The sequence below is a fragment of the Ruditapes philippinarum genome, unplaced genomic scaffold, assembly GCF_026571515.1.
Source record: "Ruditapes philippinarum isolate M1 unplaced genomic scaffold, ASM2657151v2 ctg11713_1_1_1_1, whole genome shotgun sequence".
Classification (NCBI taxonomy): Eukaryota; Metazoa; Mollusca; class Bivalvia; order Venerida; family Veneridae; genus Ruditapes; species Ruditapes philippinarum.
The window spans coordinates 46,412-64,870 of record NW_026860245.1 but is presented as its reverse complement, the minus strand read 5'-3'; the positions used below and the strand labels follow the sequence as shown (position 1 = coordinate 64,870).

The 18,459-nt window shown below is 31.4% G+C and overlaps 1 protein-coding gene across 1 annotated transcript; it reads left to right on the top strand.

Moving 5' to 3' along the window:
• Positions 1-13,871: 13,871 nt before the first annotated feature.
• LOC132759357 (uncharacterized) lies at positions 13,872-15,441 on the top strand. Its single transcript, XM_060751120.1, has 3 exons — positions 13,872-14,041; positions 14,320-14,427; positions 14,598-15,441. The coding sequence occupies exons 1-3, from the start codon at positions 13,880-13,882 to the stop codon at positions 14,973-14,975; spliced, it is 648 nt and encodes a 215-aa protein (XP_060607103.1). The 5' UTR covers positions 13,872-13,879; the 3' UTR covers positions 14,976-15,441.
• Positions 15,442-18,459: the final 3,018 nt, after the last annotated feature.

The window sequence follows — 18,459 nt, the reverse complement described above, 5'->3', positions numbered from 1 at the left end:
CGTTTATTTTATCATTTAAAAATATCTGCGGGTAGTCTCGTATGAACATTTTATTTGATATGTAGTTCGGGACATACTTGTGTCCGATATGTAAGACAACCAATGATCCTACATATTTCGGAGTAAGACTACAAATTGCTCATCACAACATACATTCAAAAAGTCAATATGAATTTTGTTCTGTTATAGAAAAATTCAAAATAATGATTGGAAGAAATCTGAGTTTGCGTACGTGTGTGGTTGCGCGCTCTTGCATGCATAGAAACATGTATCAACTATTTCCAGACGACTCTTTTATTATCAGTTATTTCTCTTTTCCACAAATATATGCCAGCAACATTCAATTTTTAAGAAGTTTGCGGTATTGTTGCAAGAATAATAACAGTAAACATTAGTAGAATATAGGTGATCTTTCTGTTTTTAGAACAAACATCGGGAAATTATATTACGAGTATATTGTTATAAGAAAGTGTCATTTTCTTTTTCAAAAAGAATTTTCAACCCTCAACATAAATGTTTAATCATACATAGGTGTGTAATTGAGGCCACTCATCTGTATCCGCATTGAATGGGTGGTTATTAATGAAATATGAAAAAGGTATGCTCTTGATGGTCAAATTTTGTAGAGTTGGCGTATCCGGAACTAGCAATTTGTCCCTTTCATTCTTTCAAAAATACCCTTTCATTCTTCATGTCTAATACTTCATAACAGAAATCTAAATTTCAGGCGTTTCTGGTTATGTCCGGAAATTCTCATTCCCGACTTTATATGAAAGAGCATTTATATCTAACTGTTATTCATTTCAATACACTAAAATGATCACTGTGTTTTTTATATTACTAGGTAAAGTATATTTAATTAAGTAATTTCATATTATGTTTATGGTATAAATTTTCATTAAAAGCTAATTGTGTTCTATGTTGTTTATACATATATATAGGAAATATTTAACTTTTTATTATAATATACAATTGTATCTTGATATAGAATATTTGAATGAAAAACAAAATTTCGTTTCTACCAAATGTATAAATCAAGAGGTCGAAAATTTTATAATAATAACATTTTACAGCTGTATGCATGTCATCGTCATGCGGTTTCTTTCTACCAGTCCGGACAGCACATCCACCGTGTTTTCAGAATGACGCTGGCAATCCTCTAGTGACACAAACATTGAAACAGTCTCTCGAAAATGTCAAAGCCCTTATAGATGTCTTGCACTTTCATGTTGAAACTCGCATACAACATGTACAAACAGTAAGTTCATGTCGTATCGTCACTTTTATCATGTTAACGTACAATTGCTTGAAAAAAGGTGCTATGGAGGAAACATATGCATATGTATGTCACCGACAAATAAAACCAAAATGATTATTTTTAATTACATCCGTGTAGAAATATCTTTTTACAGGGAAATAAATATTGATAACATGCAGGTCGTTATGATATATCATTGACTTAATCTATTTAACATCGTCTCGTATGAAATAAAGACCGAAATCTCGCTATCAGCAGGGATCTTGTCACGAAATTTAAACAATGTCCTTGTACATTTTAGATGAAAATACATCTTTGTATAGATTGGCCGGACAAGGTGTTAGAATCTATTCGTTTAGTGGACTATAATACCATAAACGCTGCTTACAATACAGACTATCAATATAATGTAAGTGAATATAACAACACTAATACATTTTTAAGTTATAAATAGAAATTTAATTGTTACAATGTATTACATAATATACTTGTCATTTAAATTCATTCCTTGTATTCAATGTTAACCTTAAATGAAATTAAAGCGATCAGTACAAAAATGCATGAAAGTGGATATAAGTTTTTTTGCAATATATATTTCAGATCTGTAAAGACTCTAAAACACTCCTAACATTAATGGGAGACAGTTATAAAAAATTGAACCAACTTGCCGGCTACCTTCAACAGTTGAATAATACTGCAAAAGATTACTTCTCACGAAAAATACTCACCTCCACCCAAAAAGACATATATGACATTATGTGTAACATTAAAATCGTCATGAAAGCAAAAGGTCAAGTCCCAAACATGATTGTGCCAGGTGAAAACCTGTCAAATATCTTTCAGCAAGATGGTCAGGCCTCTATATCAATATGTGACCAACATAATGCTGAATATGTAGCCATGTTAAACTGTAGAGAAGTCTCAAAACATATTAATAAATTATTTCAATCATTATTGACACAGAATATCGAGTGTTAGATATTTGTATATCATTTGAAAATGACATGTCAAAGATGAAGTTTTATGAATTGTCTTCTAAAACTTTTATTATAGAATATATATGTGTCTTAGTTAAACAAGTAATTTAAATTCCGTCAATTTGGTTATGTTTCAATTTTATGTATATTAATTGAAACTGTGATAAATATTTTAGGAAGATGTTTTACTAATCTCCCATCTGTACTGTAAATCATAAGATCTAGATATATATTTTAGAATTAAAATTACCCCTCATTTTGTGTTAAAGTATTTTTTACATACTTTCGTTAGCTTGTATATTTAAACAAATGTATATGCTAAAAATATCTTTCAATAAAAGTTCATTGAAAAAGTCACCTATAGTTGTATTTTGTTGTTGTTGTTTTAAAGACAAAAATATCTTTCAATAAAATAACTTTGAAGTCACCTATGCTTGGTTTTCTTTCTTTCTTTCTTTCTTTCTTTCTTTCTTTCTTTTATTTTACTTTTTTTTTTGATGGATTGAATTACACGTAACACAACAGGGTGCGTCTCGTCCAAAATATTTTTATACAAGTCACCAGTAGAAAAACAAATGTTACCCAATTATTATAACTTCGTGTTATTGTCCAGACGTTTAACCAGCCTTTTTATATTGTGCAACAAGTGTAATCTTAGATAGCTGGAGGTCGAATTCTACAAACACATGTTTACATTACTTGCTTCTGATAATAGTTTGCCGCATTGTTTCATCTTATGATACCAGCATGATAAAGTTTACATAACACACTCTTGTCTGTCATCATGTGGCTAAATTAAATGATGTCAGGAAGACCACTGAGATATTTCCTTGACATCCGGACCTATCCATGTGACAAAAGAAATTCTGACATCCATATGTGTGACGTGCGTTATTAAAAGAAAACATTTCATAGGTTTATATTATTTTTATGGACATCCTGGATATATAAAAGACTGTTTTCATCTTGATTACCTAACCGGAATATGTTACAGATTTATCGTTCGGTTGATTAGTACTTAATGTGAGTTTCATGTATGTATGAATGATTATTTCTTAATTCCATATTTAATGAATATATTACAAACACAAATACAATTCAACAATATAAGTTCAGTTTTTATTTAGCAAATCAGCATAACATTATGCTTTCTGCCAATTAACAATTACACAGGCAAATATACATACAGTATCAAATACAGAGCTCTCAGAACATAAGCATCGGTTTATAAACACTCATAGTTTTACACGAATTAAACAAAAATGTTACATATTAACAGAGCTTGTTATTAAGGAGCAGCTTTTAAATCGATTCCATAGAAATACTTCCTTAAAATGTTTGGCAGATTGGGTAACTAAGTTTTTAATATTACCTGACATTATGCATACACATCCTGTGTATGCACTGACCAGCATCTGATTTGATCTGAATAATTAATGTAGGATCTAAAATTAACTTTAAAGCTTAAACACGTTCTTACAGTTCTTATAGCACATTCGCAACATGAAATTTTAAGAAAACATTTATAGAAATGTAGGTGCAAGATTCTACAAAAGAATACACATGTATATTGCAAAAAATATAGTACAAGCTAGGAAAACAAATAAATATTTCTTGAGGTTTTATTAATATGATTCTTGGATAACAATTCCATCATTGTCGAAATATTTAAAACGTTCGTAGACTTTTGCATATTTAACATTTCTTTTGTTTTAATTGTTTTAATTGGTAAATGCTTTCGATGGATCTGTCCGTTCCTAGAACCGCCACACACGTTATTGACATTTTAAATACATAATTGAACTTTTGAAGATAGTTTAATTCAGTCCGAAAGTTTAATAAATAGTGAAAATAAGCATCTCTATAGAATATACAAGCCTCCGCCACCACCTTGCAAAGGCTTAAGCTGAATTTAACATTTAAACATGAAAATAGTGAAAGTTTGAATTTATAAACATCCGTAGATATGTTTCAGTCTGCATGATAGATGAAACTTGTACTATTCGTGGTAAACTTAGGGAGGTATCTGTATCCGCAAACGAAATGATAACACTTTCAGATGTTAGAAAAATAGCCCCTTGTGTCCAAAAGGTGACAGAAAGCAGTGCTTTTCTATAATGTAATGAGAATTTACACAATCTGCAATCTGATAGAAATCTGGAATTGTAATGCAAGATAATTTAAACAAAAGTGTTCACATCAAGTGCACTGTTTCATTATTTCTATTTTTAAGCAGTAAACACCTAGTAGTACGATGATCGCATTTTTATGGTATAAAATACAATAAATTGCTTATTTTAATCATTATTTTTTGTAAATAACCTTAAACACAGCCTTCTTGGGGCATAGAAAATCATATGAAATATAACATGAACAAAACATATTATTAATTCACGTATTTGCGTTTCTGTTGTTTATGTATTCATGCAAATACAAATATGGTAATATAATGTCCGAAATGACAATAAATGTTTTCAAACCGATTCTTTATCGGAAGTTACCATTTCACTATACACATAGAAATAGAAATACTATACGGCGTTGAAGACATTACAAGATATTTTCACACACCCTCGCAACCGTATGAAAGATGAATAAGAGCGACTATCAGTTTCGCCATTTCTTTCCTGTCTGTAGGGTGCGAGTAAAGTAAACATTGATCAAAAATTTAACGCTGACCAAAACGAAAATATTTGTGGCAACTTTACAACACCTTCATGTTTTAGCGCCAGGGTTTCAGCCAAAAATATACAAACAGATGCGTTTGGGTACTTTTAATGAGTTATTTATACATATTTTTAGTAAAAAACACTTATTCATCAGCTTTTAGAAACTATCACTATGATCCGATATTTATCTGAAAACTTGCTTATTTGTGATAAGAATAAAGAAATAAGAATAAGCCGAAACATTTCAATTATTTACCATTAATGTTATGTTCACCGCATGTGTAGTTCAATGTCATTGCTGGGATTTATCGTAGTAAAAATAATTAAACTGAAAGGAAAATTATGATTTCAAATAAAACGTATCCATTTTTGGCCTTTCTTAGCTTTATTTGCTGCAAAAGTATTTGCTCTTGAATTTTGTAGTATTTTGACCACCGACCACCACAAATATCAATCTAAAAAATGCAGTGAGCAAATATTTTGAAACTTTGCACTTACGATTTGCACTTGCAATCAATGTCAAATATGCACCATTCTCAAAAAAATGCCGTTTCTTTCTGTCAAAACATCTTTATGATCATTATTGTTTGATCAAATATTTTCACATAAGAAAGAACATTATTTCCATTATTATTTATAATCATTTTATAAACTATTTATTGATATTTTTATAGAAAATTTTAGAAGCCTTACAGACATAATATGTCCGTTACTTTTATGATAATTAATTTTTTTAAAAATGCATATCAAGTCACTTTTTCGTTATTTGTTTATATTTGTATTCGTTTCGTAATTTTTTCTGGGTATTTTATACCTATTTTCGTTAAATAAATGGTGATTAGGAACTAAATCTAAGTATTCTATTTAAATTTTGTTAGCAATGAGTCGATAACAAAAAAGTCAAGGAAATCAAGCGTCTCTTCAAACAAGAAAAACAATATTTCTGTTTTCCGCGCTTTAAAATGTAATTTATGTTCAACTTAAAACAACAAAGTTATTTTTTGTTATTTCCTAATCGTCACTGAATAAGGACATGTCCACATGAACTAGATTTACATTTTTCACTTGTTTGTCATCGTGTCATGGTATACTGCCATCAGTATTATTTTGATCAAGTTATTTTATAAATGTAATCGAAAAAAAAACAGAAATGGCTAAATTTTCTTAGTAAAATGGGTTTTCCATCGACTCTTTATGTGTCCAAAAGATAAAAATGGATTTTATAATGGTCTTTTTTTATTTGTTGATTTTTATATTGTGTGTATTACGAAGGTTTAACGGTAACAGTTTGTTTGCACACACGTATAAGATGAGAAAATTCTGCATTTGTCGTGCTCCCGATTACAAATATTATTCACTAAAATTTGGCAATTTGACGTTTAGATTGCTTGTGCGCATACATGAACTCAAATGCACAGGGGATTCTGTCATTTTGTTTCCTTTCCCACTATATATATAATATAACAAGGGATACAACTCAAAATTGCTCAATTAATGAAAAAGTAAATACAACGCAGTATACAACAGTTTTTTTTCTTCTGATTGTTGGACATTGATGAAAGAATCGATAATTTCAAACAAAAAATGACTCACTTTGTTACATGGACAAGATATTATTAAAAATAACCTTTCATGTTTCATTTTTACACACGTTCGTAAAATTTCGGTTTGTAAAATTACACGTGTTAAACGACATCTTATGCAAACTTATGCTCATATAAGAAAGTTTAATCATGTAATCGGTTAAATATCAATTATCCACCACCATCAATGATGCAATCATTAACTTCTTGTACAAATTATTGTAACAATTTATGTTTGTTTTGATAATTTCTATCCTCGGCTTCCATTTTGTTGCCCTATGTTCCAATGCGTAAGTCCAACTTCTGTTAGTAACTGTCAATTTCATTGGCTAATGAATAATAATAATCCGGATAATAACGGCAAATAGCCGCGACGAATAGCGGTTTTTTCATCAGCCAATGAAAATACTCGGAACATAAACACACCTGCAAAATGGACGACATGTAAATATTGAAATGTTAGCTATTTCCTGCAATGTTATAGGTTTTAATGAAGTGTTTATAGTAGAACTTGGGTAATGACTAGTTCATATATTAACTTCTACAATAACTTTGATGGAATAGAGGATATTTTATACAGTTTACACGTGTGAATGCATTTTACGAACCCGTGCTGGTAGTGCGAGGCCACGTTTTGTATCCCTTGTTTATATTATATATATAGAGATTTAATAAAAAAATGACAGATTTCCCTATGCTCAAATGTACTGTTACCGTGGGTTTTTTCTTTAGAAATCACGATTTCTGAACAATTTACAGCAATAATGTGAAAAGGATTAATAAAACTAAAGAAAACTGAGTAATTAGGCCAACAGCAAAAATATTATTTTCATATTTATAAATGCAGCTTTTAAGTTCGTTGAAAGATGAGTGCAATAATTCGATTCAATCTAAAAAATTTCTAATATTAACATATTTCATGATTAAACCATGCAAAAAGGTAACATAAAGCCACAGGTTGGGTAACACGATATACGGGTGACGGCTTGGCATTTTCATCATATTTTTCACAAAGGAAGAATAGTTAAGGTATATTTGAATCAAACGGGCATAAAGCTTATTTTTATTTTTGATTTTTTTCTTTCGGTTAGATATAGGAGCATACACTATATATTCATCAACATGAAGAGAAATTTATGTCCAAAATTATTTTAAACGGTTTGTAGTGCAACTGCAGACAATTTAAAAAAAACAACAGAATAATCTAGCAAAAATATACTGGTTATTCCAGAAGGAAGATTTCAAGATATCATTATCCATTCTTAGTAAAATATCACGACTCAGAATTGCTTGGTATTGGGCTATTGCAGTGTGCGGAATGAAGAATATAAAGAAAATCCGATACATGAAAATAATTATTCAATTCATTGATGTTTTTTACATTTGCATTATTCCCTAAAGTCATCAGTACCATAATTTACTTTATGAAATAGCTTACTCTTTTACTATAAACCGAAATGATTTGACATTACTACAAAATTTTATAATGGTGGTATACTCAATCAAACAGCGTAGGTGGTATTTATTTACATTTTGAAAGATAATATCATCGTTTGTTATAAAAATATCAATGTCATCTGTCTTGCAAACGCGGATGTGTTTTTCAATAAAGTACCGGAATATATTGATAATTTATATCTTAATATTGTATACACTACAGGAAGTAAATCCCGGTCATAAGATTTTATCACTTCAGCAAAATAAATGCAAGAGCTTATCTATTTAGGATGAAATACTCTAGTGGACATTTACCAAGTTTTCCAATTACGGCCTTAGTGTCAATATTGCCCCGGCCTTAGGGTTATATATACTGTATAAATGGTAAAACCTATTTGTTATTCGATATACAGCTATATGTAACTGATCTTAGAATATGAAAATGCGCCAAATAACTTAGTTTTTTCTCATATATATAGTTAACAAAAGCGAAATAATATAAAATAGGCCACTATGAGCATATTATATCAACTAAGGCAGAAGAATATTTTTTTTTAATAAATGTAATATCAACCATTTACATTTGATTCTTATTTTTACACATTAAGTACACTTTATTACGACAATAATTTTGATTTTCAGTCAGCATTGCTTAAAAAAGTATCATCTTTACAGTGATTTATGGTAAATATAAGACACAGTGTATTACGTTGTAATTATGTCTGTTAATGATATTAACACATGTCAAGTAATCGTCAATTATGTGGTTAATGTTCACTCTTGTTGACATAATTCTTTACTGGAGCATTTCCTTGTAATTGTCACTGATCGCTTGTTTTAGGGGAGCAAATATCGGTCTGTCTCCAATGCTTGCAATTTGATCATCTCTATAGTCTACAATAATATAGTCGTTCAAATATGAAGAAAGTAAGACGAATCAAACAGGATTCTGCAGCTGACCAGATGTCAAAAGGGCTTGCAGAGTTGATCTTACGGTCCTAAATCTGTGTATCGGCCAACCAAGCTCGATAACTCTTCAATTTGTTTCGTCCATGTATAGTTGTTGCAAAGCAATAATGTGCGCTATGTTCAAACAGTCTTATACACCCGTATCTTCCATAAATTAAAACAAGTTTTAAAAGTATCTCAAAACGCCTGGACATATAGCAATTGTCTTTCTGTCATTACGGTTATGTTGACTACGTTCAGTTATCACATTGACATCGTTTCGTCCGCATAACATCTGCAACAGCAACGTTTTCTAATCCTTTATCAGATCTAACCTATTTATGAATTCTATACGTTTGAACACCCGACAAGAAACACAGGTGTTGTCTGAGCAAGACAAAAAGTGACCATCCTGCGATAGCCATCTCTACCCCCTGACACAACAAATAACAAATCTCTAACGAACAAGATTGTGATTTGTATCCATATGCCGCAGATGATTTGGCCTCAATACATCAGACACACGCCTATAAGCCGACTACGTTTTTTTGTTCTGAAACAACCCCAATCGTATCCAGTCTGTAAATGCTCTCTGTTAAACGATACCGCTGAACAATCATAACTCATGCCTGTTTTCGAAGTATTTACATGATCATGTTTTCTCCGCACAAAGATAACTCGTTTATGACCTTTTTCAACATGCACATCAAGGTTTTCATCAGATTATATAGAAAGACGACTACTCTGATAGTTTGCTGACGATTCCTGGTGTACTTTTTTATGAACGATCAGTATTAAGCCCAAATGAATCTAAAATAGCAATCACTTTTCTCTTTTTCTATTTACACATGACAGTTTTGATTTCATTGGGCGCTTGACTGATACCTTGTAAAATATACAATTCCTTTATAATTCTCATTATACATAGATAATTTTATACGGTATATTGTTATAAAGCTGCGCAAAGATGCAAAGTAGTGCTATATTGTAGCATTTTACCATTGTATAAGTATACTGAAACAGCATATAGGAACAAATAAGCATCATACAACATCATTGACAATTATTAGGTATTGATTTCCCCAATCTAACCATAAGTTAACTACTTTATACATGAGAGTCACATCTGCCCATACTCTACGTTGTTGAAGACTGGGCAATTGTAATTGATTTATGAGTTCAGTTATTGTGTGGGTTATATGGTCTATTCAATACCCATCTCGCTGCGTTACTTTGTATCTATTGTATCTGTTTAACTTGAGTCTTTTGTAAAGGATTAGCGTATTCTAGTTTAGGTCTGACCAAACTAATGAAAGTTTTTTTCTTTTACTTTGGGAGGACAGTATCTTAAGTCCCTCTTTAAAAAACAAAGTGTACTTGCTGCCTTTTTAGTGATGTTGTTAATATGGTCGTTGAATTTCAAATTATCACTGAATTCAATCCCTAAGTACGGATGCCGGTTGACTATTTCCAAGCTTTCGCCTTTCATTTTGTAGTCATACTTCTTTTTATGTGAAAAATACCATAAAAATAGACCGTTAAACCAACACAATCCTTGTGTTACTGAACTGATAAATAAATTACAATTGCCTTCAATCATACATTCTAAACCATACACTCTTTTTATTACGCGTGCACATTTGAAAATATTTTTTTCGTTTTGTTCTTTATGCAATATTTCTAGATTAAAAATCATTACTTTACTATTATAGTTAGTAGTTGCATGGCAATGATGCGTATAAACTAGAATTACCTTTGTTTGCGCAGCGTTCGCGTTGCCATTGAACGCCTAAGGACATCTTGTTTGCAATGCGTCTTTATCCCGCCCTTCAACGTAACAGGCAAACGTTGTATTTTGTATTTCCTTACAAGGCTTTATTTTTATATGTGTTTTTTTAATATCTCCTTTTTCATAAAATAAAACACTTATTGACTTGTGAGACAATATGTCAAACAATATGTCATCTGCCGCTGGATATCACTTCATATTCAATGGCACACTAGTCAATAATTGTATAACATCTTACACTAATCCAACAAAATATATAAAATAATGGATATCAACACTGTAAGTTTCCATTTATACTTTTCCTTTTGCACTGCATATGACCTGTGTAAATAAATAACAAGTTGCTTATATTTACGTACTACTGTCGATAAACCCGGAAACAATAGTTGAAGGTCTTACATGATCTCATGAAAGCCTTGAGCGTATATAGTTTTTAATACTGATGTGAAATCTGAGATGATAAATAATCATTATTATATAAAATACGAGTATATGCGGGTTTTCAGGTGATCAGCCATTTGTAAACGAGATGTGTGTACTTGACCAGTTAATGTTATATCTATCTCTTCTGATATAGGACACGTTTGTTTATAAATGCTGTGAATGAGATATTGTAATATAAACATTTACCACACTTTCCATAATAAAAAAATCATTTCTTAACATCATGACGAATCGAAAAAAATTACGGATATATTTACAGATTACATAAAATGTAACACGGAAGAAGCATTCTCCAAGAATGTGAAGTTCCTTTCTACAAATTCGTAGAAGTTAAAAGAAAAAAGCCATGCGTAACATATAATTACAACAATAAATAAGGGGAAAACACGCGGATAGTGAAAGTCAAACTTTGGAAATTTGAGCACTGACACGTCTCAAAAACATTTGATGTCCTTTTTTGATATCCTTATTATAATAAATGCACATACTATTTTGTTTTAAACCTGTTTTTCTTTTGTTATTGTCTTTGGCACCCATATTTTCAACAACTCTACATACAAAATGGCTTGCGTAAATATTTTTACCATCGTTATTCAGACTTAGTTTTAAAATTTAATTGTTATTTAAAAACTCTTTTACGACAAGGTATTAGCAGGCCTGACTTCTATGGAGATGTGGTTTACAAACTTCGTAGGATCATGGGTCATAGTAATTTTTCTGCCGTCTTCACTAAAGTTATCAAACGGTTTATTAAAAGAGGTTATGACCCAATTATTTTGAGGCATACCGCATGCTTGGTGTTCAACCCTTTTACAGTTGGACGCTACGCTTTCCTCTTTTGATTACATCTGACGGACCAAGTGAGAGACCATATGATGGACAGTTCTTCAAGTTCTTTGGGGACTGAATTGTCTTAATGTTCGTCTTCTGCCTTGCTTCGTCGGCCCTTATAGGTGATTTTCTTGTTGCTCTGCCTTCCTTTAAGACATCGAGTACTTTGGTAATGGTCATTAGGCAGTAACTTTTTCTACATATTTACATAATTTTGTATGTGTTTTATTTATTTAGTCTAATGTAACCATGGCCATTGTTAGAATTTCACTTGGCGGGGATTAATTTTATATACATTTTTTGTGTCATTCAGGAACATATTGGGGCTAAGAGTGAGGTTTGGCGCGCCTAAAACCGGTTTAAACTCCCCAGTGGTTTAACTACCACTGACCGTTCCAAGGCTGCTTGGTTGTGTCCGGGGGCGGCGTCCGGTGAACGTTGCCTTTGCCTTGTTGATCTTTATTCTTGTTATTTTATTTGATACAATCGTAAATTGTGTAACAAATGTCATAAAATAGCTCTCAAATAATTGAAAGTTCACGTTAGATTCTATCCGTAATTACGATAATTATCAGCTTCATACTTTTCTTTGTTACTGTAGAAAATTATTTTTAATTTGTTGCATGTTGAATTTAGTACACACACAAATTATACACTATATATTATTTACGAAAACATAAACAAAAAACACATAGGTTCGCTTTCTTTTAAAGCCTTATTAAAACTCTTACGCAAGTTTTCGCACAATAATACATTCTACGTAACATTGTTATAGCAGTGAATGAAGTTCATCAAAATGTTATATACTTCATCATTTCTACTTCCTTAACGAAATTATTTATGAATGTCTCTCAACCTTGAAACAACTGTGTGCATAAATAGTTACACGTACACATTCCGTTGTACTCTTAACTGTTTATGTTCATATATATTATTTTTGTAACTTGATAGCTAAACTTGCCGTTTATTTTGTCATTTAATAATATAACGTGTAGTTCAGGACATGTTTGTGTCCCATATGTAAGACAGCCAATATTCTTACATATTTCGGACTAAGACAACAAATTACCGAACAAAAATAACAATTAAAAAGTCAACATGAATTTTGTTCTGTAATAGAAAAAAATTAAAGTAATGATTGAAAGAAATCTGAGTTTGCGTATGTGCGTGTTTGTGCGCCCTTGTAAGCGTAGAAACATGTATCAACTACTTGTAAGTCTTTCATTACCAGTTATTTCTCATTTTCACAAATATATGTCAACAACGTTCACTTTTCCAGTGAGTTTAATAACAGTGAACATGGGTAGAGTATAGTTGATCTTTCGGTTTTCAGAACAAACATGGGGAAATTATGTTATATTGTTATAAACAAAGTGTCATTTTTTCAAGAAGAATTCATAAATATCTAATCATACATAGGTGTGTAATTGAGGCCGCAGAACTGCATCCGGATAGTGATTATTGATGAAATATGAAAACGGTATGCTCTTTATGGTCAAATTTTGTAGAGTTGGCGTATCCGGAATTATTATTTTGTCCCTTTCAATCTTTCGAAAATACCCTTTCGTTCTACATGTCTAATACTTCATAACAGAAATTTCGGGCGTTTCTAGTAATGTCCGGGAATTCTCATTCCCGACTGTATAAAAGAAGAGCATTTTTATGTAACTGATATTCATTTCAAAACACTAAAACACTATAATGATCACTGTGTTTATATTACTTGGTAAAGTATATCTAATTTAGTTATTTTATATTATGTTTATGGTATGAATTTCAAAAATAGCTAATTGTTGTCTATGTTGTTATGATATATTTAACTTTTTATTAAAACATACAATTGTAGCTTGATATAGCATATTTAAATAAAAAACAAAATTTCGTTTCGATTAAATTTTTATATCATGAAGATTTTATAATGATAACATTTTACAGCTGTATGCATGTCATCGGCATGCGGTTTCCATCTACCAGACTGGGCACCACCTTGTTTTCAGAATGACGCTGGCAATCCTCTAGTGACACAAACATTGAAACAGTCTCTTGAAAATGTCAAATCCTTTATAGATGGCCTGCACTATGATGTTGAATTGCGAATACAAACAGTAAGTTCATGTCGTATTGTCAACGTACAATTGTTTGAGTAAATGTGCTGTCAAGGAAACATGTGTCGACAAATAAAACCAAAATGGTTATTTTTAATTGCATCTGTGCAGAAATATGTTTTTACAGGATAATTAATATTGATAACATGTAGGTCTTCATGATATATCATTGACTTTATCTATTTATCATCGACTCGTATGAGATAAAGACCGAAATCTCGCTATCAGCAGGGATCTTGTCACGAAATTTGAACTATGTTCTTTCTTATACATTTTAGATGAAAATACATCTTTGTATAGATTTGCCGGACAGCGTCTTAGAATCTATTCGTTTAGTGGACTATAATACCACAAACGCTGCTTGCAATACAGACTATCAATATAATGTAAGTGAATATAACAAAACTAATACATTTTTAAGTTATAAATAGAAATTCAATTGTTACAGTGTATTACATAATATACTTATCAACCTTAACCTTAAATGAAATAAAGCGAGAACTACAAATATGCATGAAAGTGGATATAAGTTTGTTTTTTGCGATATATATTTCAGATCTGTAAAGACTCTAAAACACTCCTAACATTAATGGAAGACAGTTATGAAAAGTTGAACCAACTTGCCGGCTACCTTCAACAGTTGAATAATACTGCAAAAGATTACTTCTCACGAGGAATACTCACCTCCACCCAAGGTGACATATATGACATTATGTGTAACATTAAAATCGTCATGAAAGCAAAAGGTCAAGACCCAAACATGATTGTGCCAGGTGAAAACCTGTCAAATGTCTTTCAGCAAGATGGTCAGGCCTCTATATCAACATGTGACCAACATAATGCTGAATATGTAGCCATGTTAAACTGTAGAGAAGTCTCAAAACATCTTAATAAACTATTTCAATCATTATTGACACATAATATCGATTGTTAGATACTTGTATATCATTTGAAAATGACATGTCAAAGATGAAGTTTTATGAATTGTCTTCTAAAACTTTTATTATAGAATATATATATGTCTTAGTTAAACAAGTAATTTAAATTCCGTCAATTTGGTTATGTTTCAATTTTATGTATATAAATTGAAACTGTGATAAATATTTTAGGAAGATGTTTTACTAATCTCCCATCTGTACTATAAATCATAATATCTACTGTACTGTAAATCATAAGATCTAGATATATATTTTAGAATTAAAATTATCCCTCATTTTGTGTCAAAGTATTTTTTTACATATTTTCGTTAGCTTGTATATTTAAATTGTATGATAAGTATGATATTTAAACAAACTTTATATGCCATAAATATCTTTCCATAAAAGTTCATTGAAGAAGTCACCTATAGTTGTATGTTGTTGTTGTTGTTTTTAAAGACAAAAATTTCTTTCAATAAAATAGCTTTGAAGTCGCCTATGCTTGGTTTTCTCTCTCTTTTTTTTATTAATGCTTCCGAGGGATCAATTTGTTTCCAGATTTTTATACTTCACAACAGGTGTCAAGTGCTGTGTGGCAGCTGTAAACAGTTGCCCCGTACTTCACTTCAGTGTTGTTATATTTTTGTGGTCATTCAGGATCATTGATTCCAGCACTATTGGGTGTTGAGAATTGAGTACCGCTCAAGCCGGTGCTAGGGGACGTGAGGGATGTTGCACGTATTCATTATCCCTCATGTACAGACTCAATCAAACCGAGTCTGCAATTCTCTTGTAATTTTGTTGTGAATAATGCTTCCGAGGGATCACTTTGTTTCCAGATTTTTACACGTAACATCTGACTTTCACACAACTGTATTCTTATTATTGAACCAGGGTGCGTGTCGTCCAAAATATTTGTATACAAGTCACCAGTAGAAAAACAAATGTTACCAAATAATTATAACTTCGTGATATTAATTTACAGACGTTTAACCGGCTTTTTAATATTGTGCAACAAGTGTAATCTAAGATAGTTAATCGAAAATTCACAATTAATAATAACATTTGACATCTAGATATAAATTCAAGAAAACAAATGACAAGAAATATATGACAATGCAATATTAGATATATAACAAACAAAATATATCTAAATTAATGTTTTCTTGTTCCAATAATATTTATAGTACTTACCGAACCATCGGTTTTAAACAATAAAACAAATATGCTTTAATTGAATTCAAGCTGCAGGTTGAATTCTACAAACACATGTTTACATTACTTGCTTCTGATAATTGTCTGCCACATTGTTTCATCTTATGATACCAACATGATAAATTTTACACACACATTAAACACACTTGTCTGCCATCCTGTGGCGAAATAAAATGATGTCACGAATGACGATTGAGATATTTCCTTACAGACTTGTTTATGGGACAAAACAAATTCTGACACCTATATGTATGAAGAATGTTATTGAAAAGAAAACATTTCATAGGTTTATCTTATTCTTATAGACATCATGGATATATAAAGAATGATTTTAACAAGATATTCTCACTAAATAATGTGACAAATTAAACGTTCAGTTAATTAGTACATAATGTGAGTTTCATGTACGTATGATTGTTTAAGTGACATTATGCTCATATTTTCTTTGTCAAGATGAGCTGAATTGACTTGATAGTTCAAAAGATTGGCTGTTTAAATGATGCTTGACCAACAGATTATATTGGGAAATGGTTATGATAAAATCTAAAATCTGCATAAAACATAAAAGACTGTCCTACTATTTTTATAAATTGAACGTTACAGGTAAATTCTAAATGATATTTACTGAAATATCTTTTGAATCAGGTGGTTATTTATTATTTATGCTAAATAACCACCCTTTATGCTAACTTGTTGTTTGCACTTATCTTGAATGTACTGTGTATTGTTGACCCTTTTATATGATATGCAGCTTTTCCAGTAGGCGCTACAAGAAGGATTCTTCTAGTAACAGAGCCAACTCCAGCTTGTTTATTACAATATTTCAGTGATGTCTAGTACAGTGCACGAACAACAAAACTCTTGCCTACCCAAGCGCCACCACTGAAAAAGCGAAAAATTTGCTCATCTGAAGTCTTCAAATGGTGCATTGTGTCAAAAACAAATGATGCCTGTTCAGTATTTAGGGTTCTCATGAGTTCTCTGTATAGTTCATCTGGCAGTTCATGGTAATCATGGAGGTCATCTTCTGATGAAAAAATTGGCAGTTCAAGATCCCTACCTATATTAATGCCTTTATCTGTCATGTGTTTTGGTTGTCTTTGTCTATTTGACTGCTATGTTCAGTTGTAGGTGCCAATTCACCCCAAACATCCTACAGGTCTGGGTCGGCACTAAGGACCTTTTGTGATCGATTCACTTTTGTAGAGAAAGGTTCAAAGACTTGTTTGATGGAATTTATTTCAGACTCAATTTGTTTATATCTGTCATAGAATGATTGGCAATACCAACTAAATTTATTTCAAAGTATAACATATTTGTTCTCTTTAGTATTTTTCTAGATCTGTATCTGGATTGAGATGAACTGGGCGTATAATGTTGCCTCTGGTCCTTTTTCTGTAGGTTCAGATTTTAATGAAGGATCCTTTTTTTATTGTCACAGACTTCAGGTTCTGGTAGCAAATTGTCGTCTTTTTTTATCTGAATCACCACAACTTGCCTCTTGTGTAGCTTTTCTAAGTAATTCACTCATTCCTCGTTGACTCGTTGTTAAGTATGAAGCAGCATAAGTAGCACATGCATAGACATCTATTACAAATTGAATGTCAACATTTGCTCTCCATGCACACAAAACAGATTTGTTGTAATTATTGACACTTGTTTCTCTGTAACATTGCTTCAGAAAGATGGTTGTCCTTGTTATTGATGATCTAATTGCGCACAAGTACTGTTCATCAGATATGCCAAGATTTGCACGAAAGTCTTCTTAAGAAATGGGTGACAAGTCATCAATTTCATTCAAGGCAGATGATACTACTTTCCATGTTGCTTTATGTACAGAAATTTCTTGTTAACTAAATTCTGGGGTAAAAAGAGGTTCAAGAATGAGAGTTCTATCAAGAAGAGGTTTTGGGAATCCAAATCCACATTTCTTCTCTTTATTTTTTCTACATGTGTGACTGTGCCTGTGAATCTGGAGTTGTACAAGGTCAAACAATGGGTCATTATTATCCAGCATAGCACAAGATATGTAATCATCAATAAAATCACAGATCTCTTGCTCAAAGTATGTTTCATACACCAAATGACCATGTGTATGTTTGGGGAGCCCCTGTGTTGGTATTCAACTCGGTAGAAGAAGTTATGAATTTTATGTAGTGAACATGCAGTTTTCAATAGGAATTCAATGAGATATTTATTAACTGCATAAATAAAGTGCCTTGCACAGGTCACTGGATCAGACTAGATTAAATGGCATTTATGTTACCATGTAAATGCTTTGATTTC

Bases quoted from the DNA above. Each gene is read 5' to 3' on its own strand.
- LOC132759357 (XM_060751120.1), top strand. From the start codon at position 13,880: ATGTCATCGGCATGCGGTTTCCATCTACCAGACTGGGCACCACCTTGT. The intron at 14,042-14,319 runs GTAAGTTCATGT...TATACATTTTAG, and splicing joins TTGAATTGCGAATACAAACA to ATGAAAATACATCTTTGTAT. The intron at 14,428-14,597 runs GTAAGTGAATAT...TATATATTTCAG, and splicing joins ATACAGACTATCAATATAAT to ATCTGTAAAGACTCTAAAAC.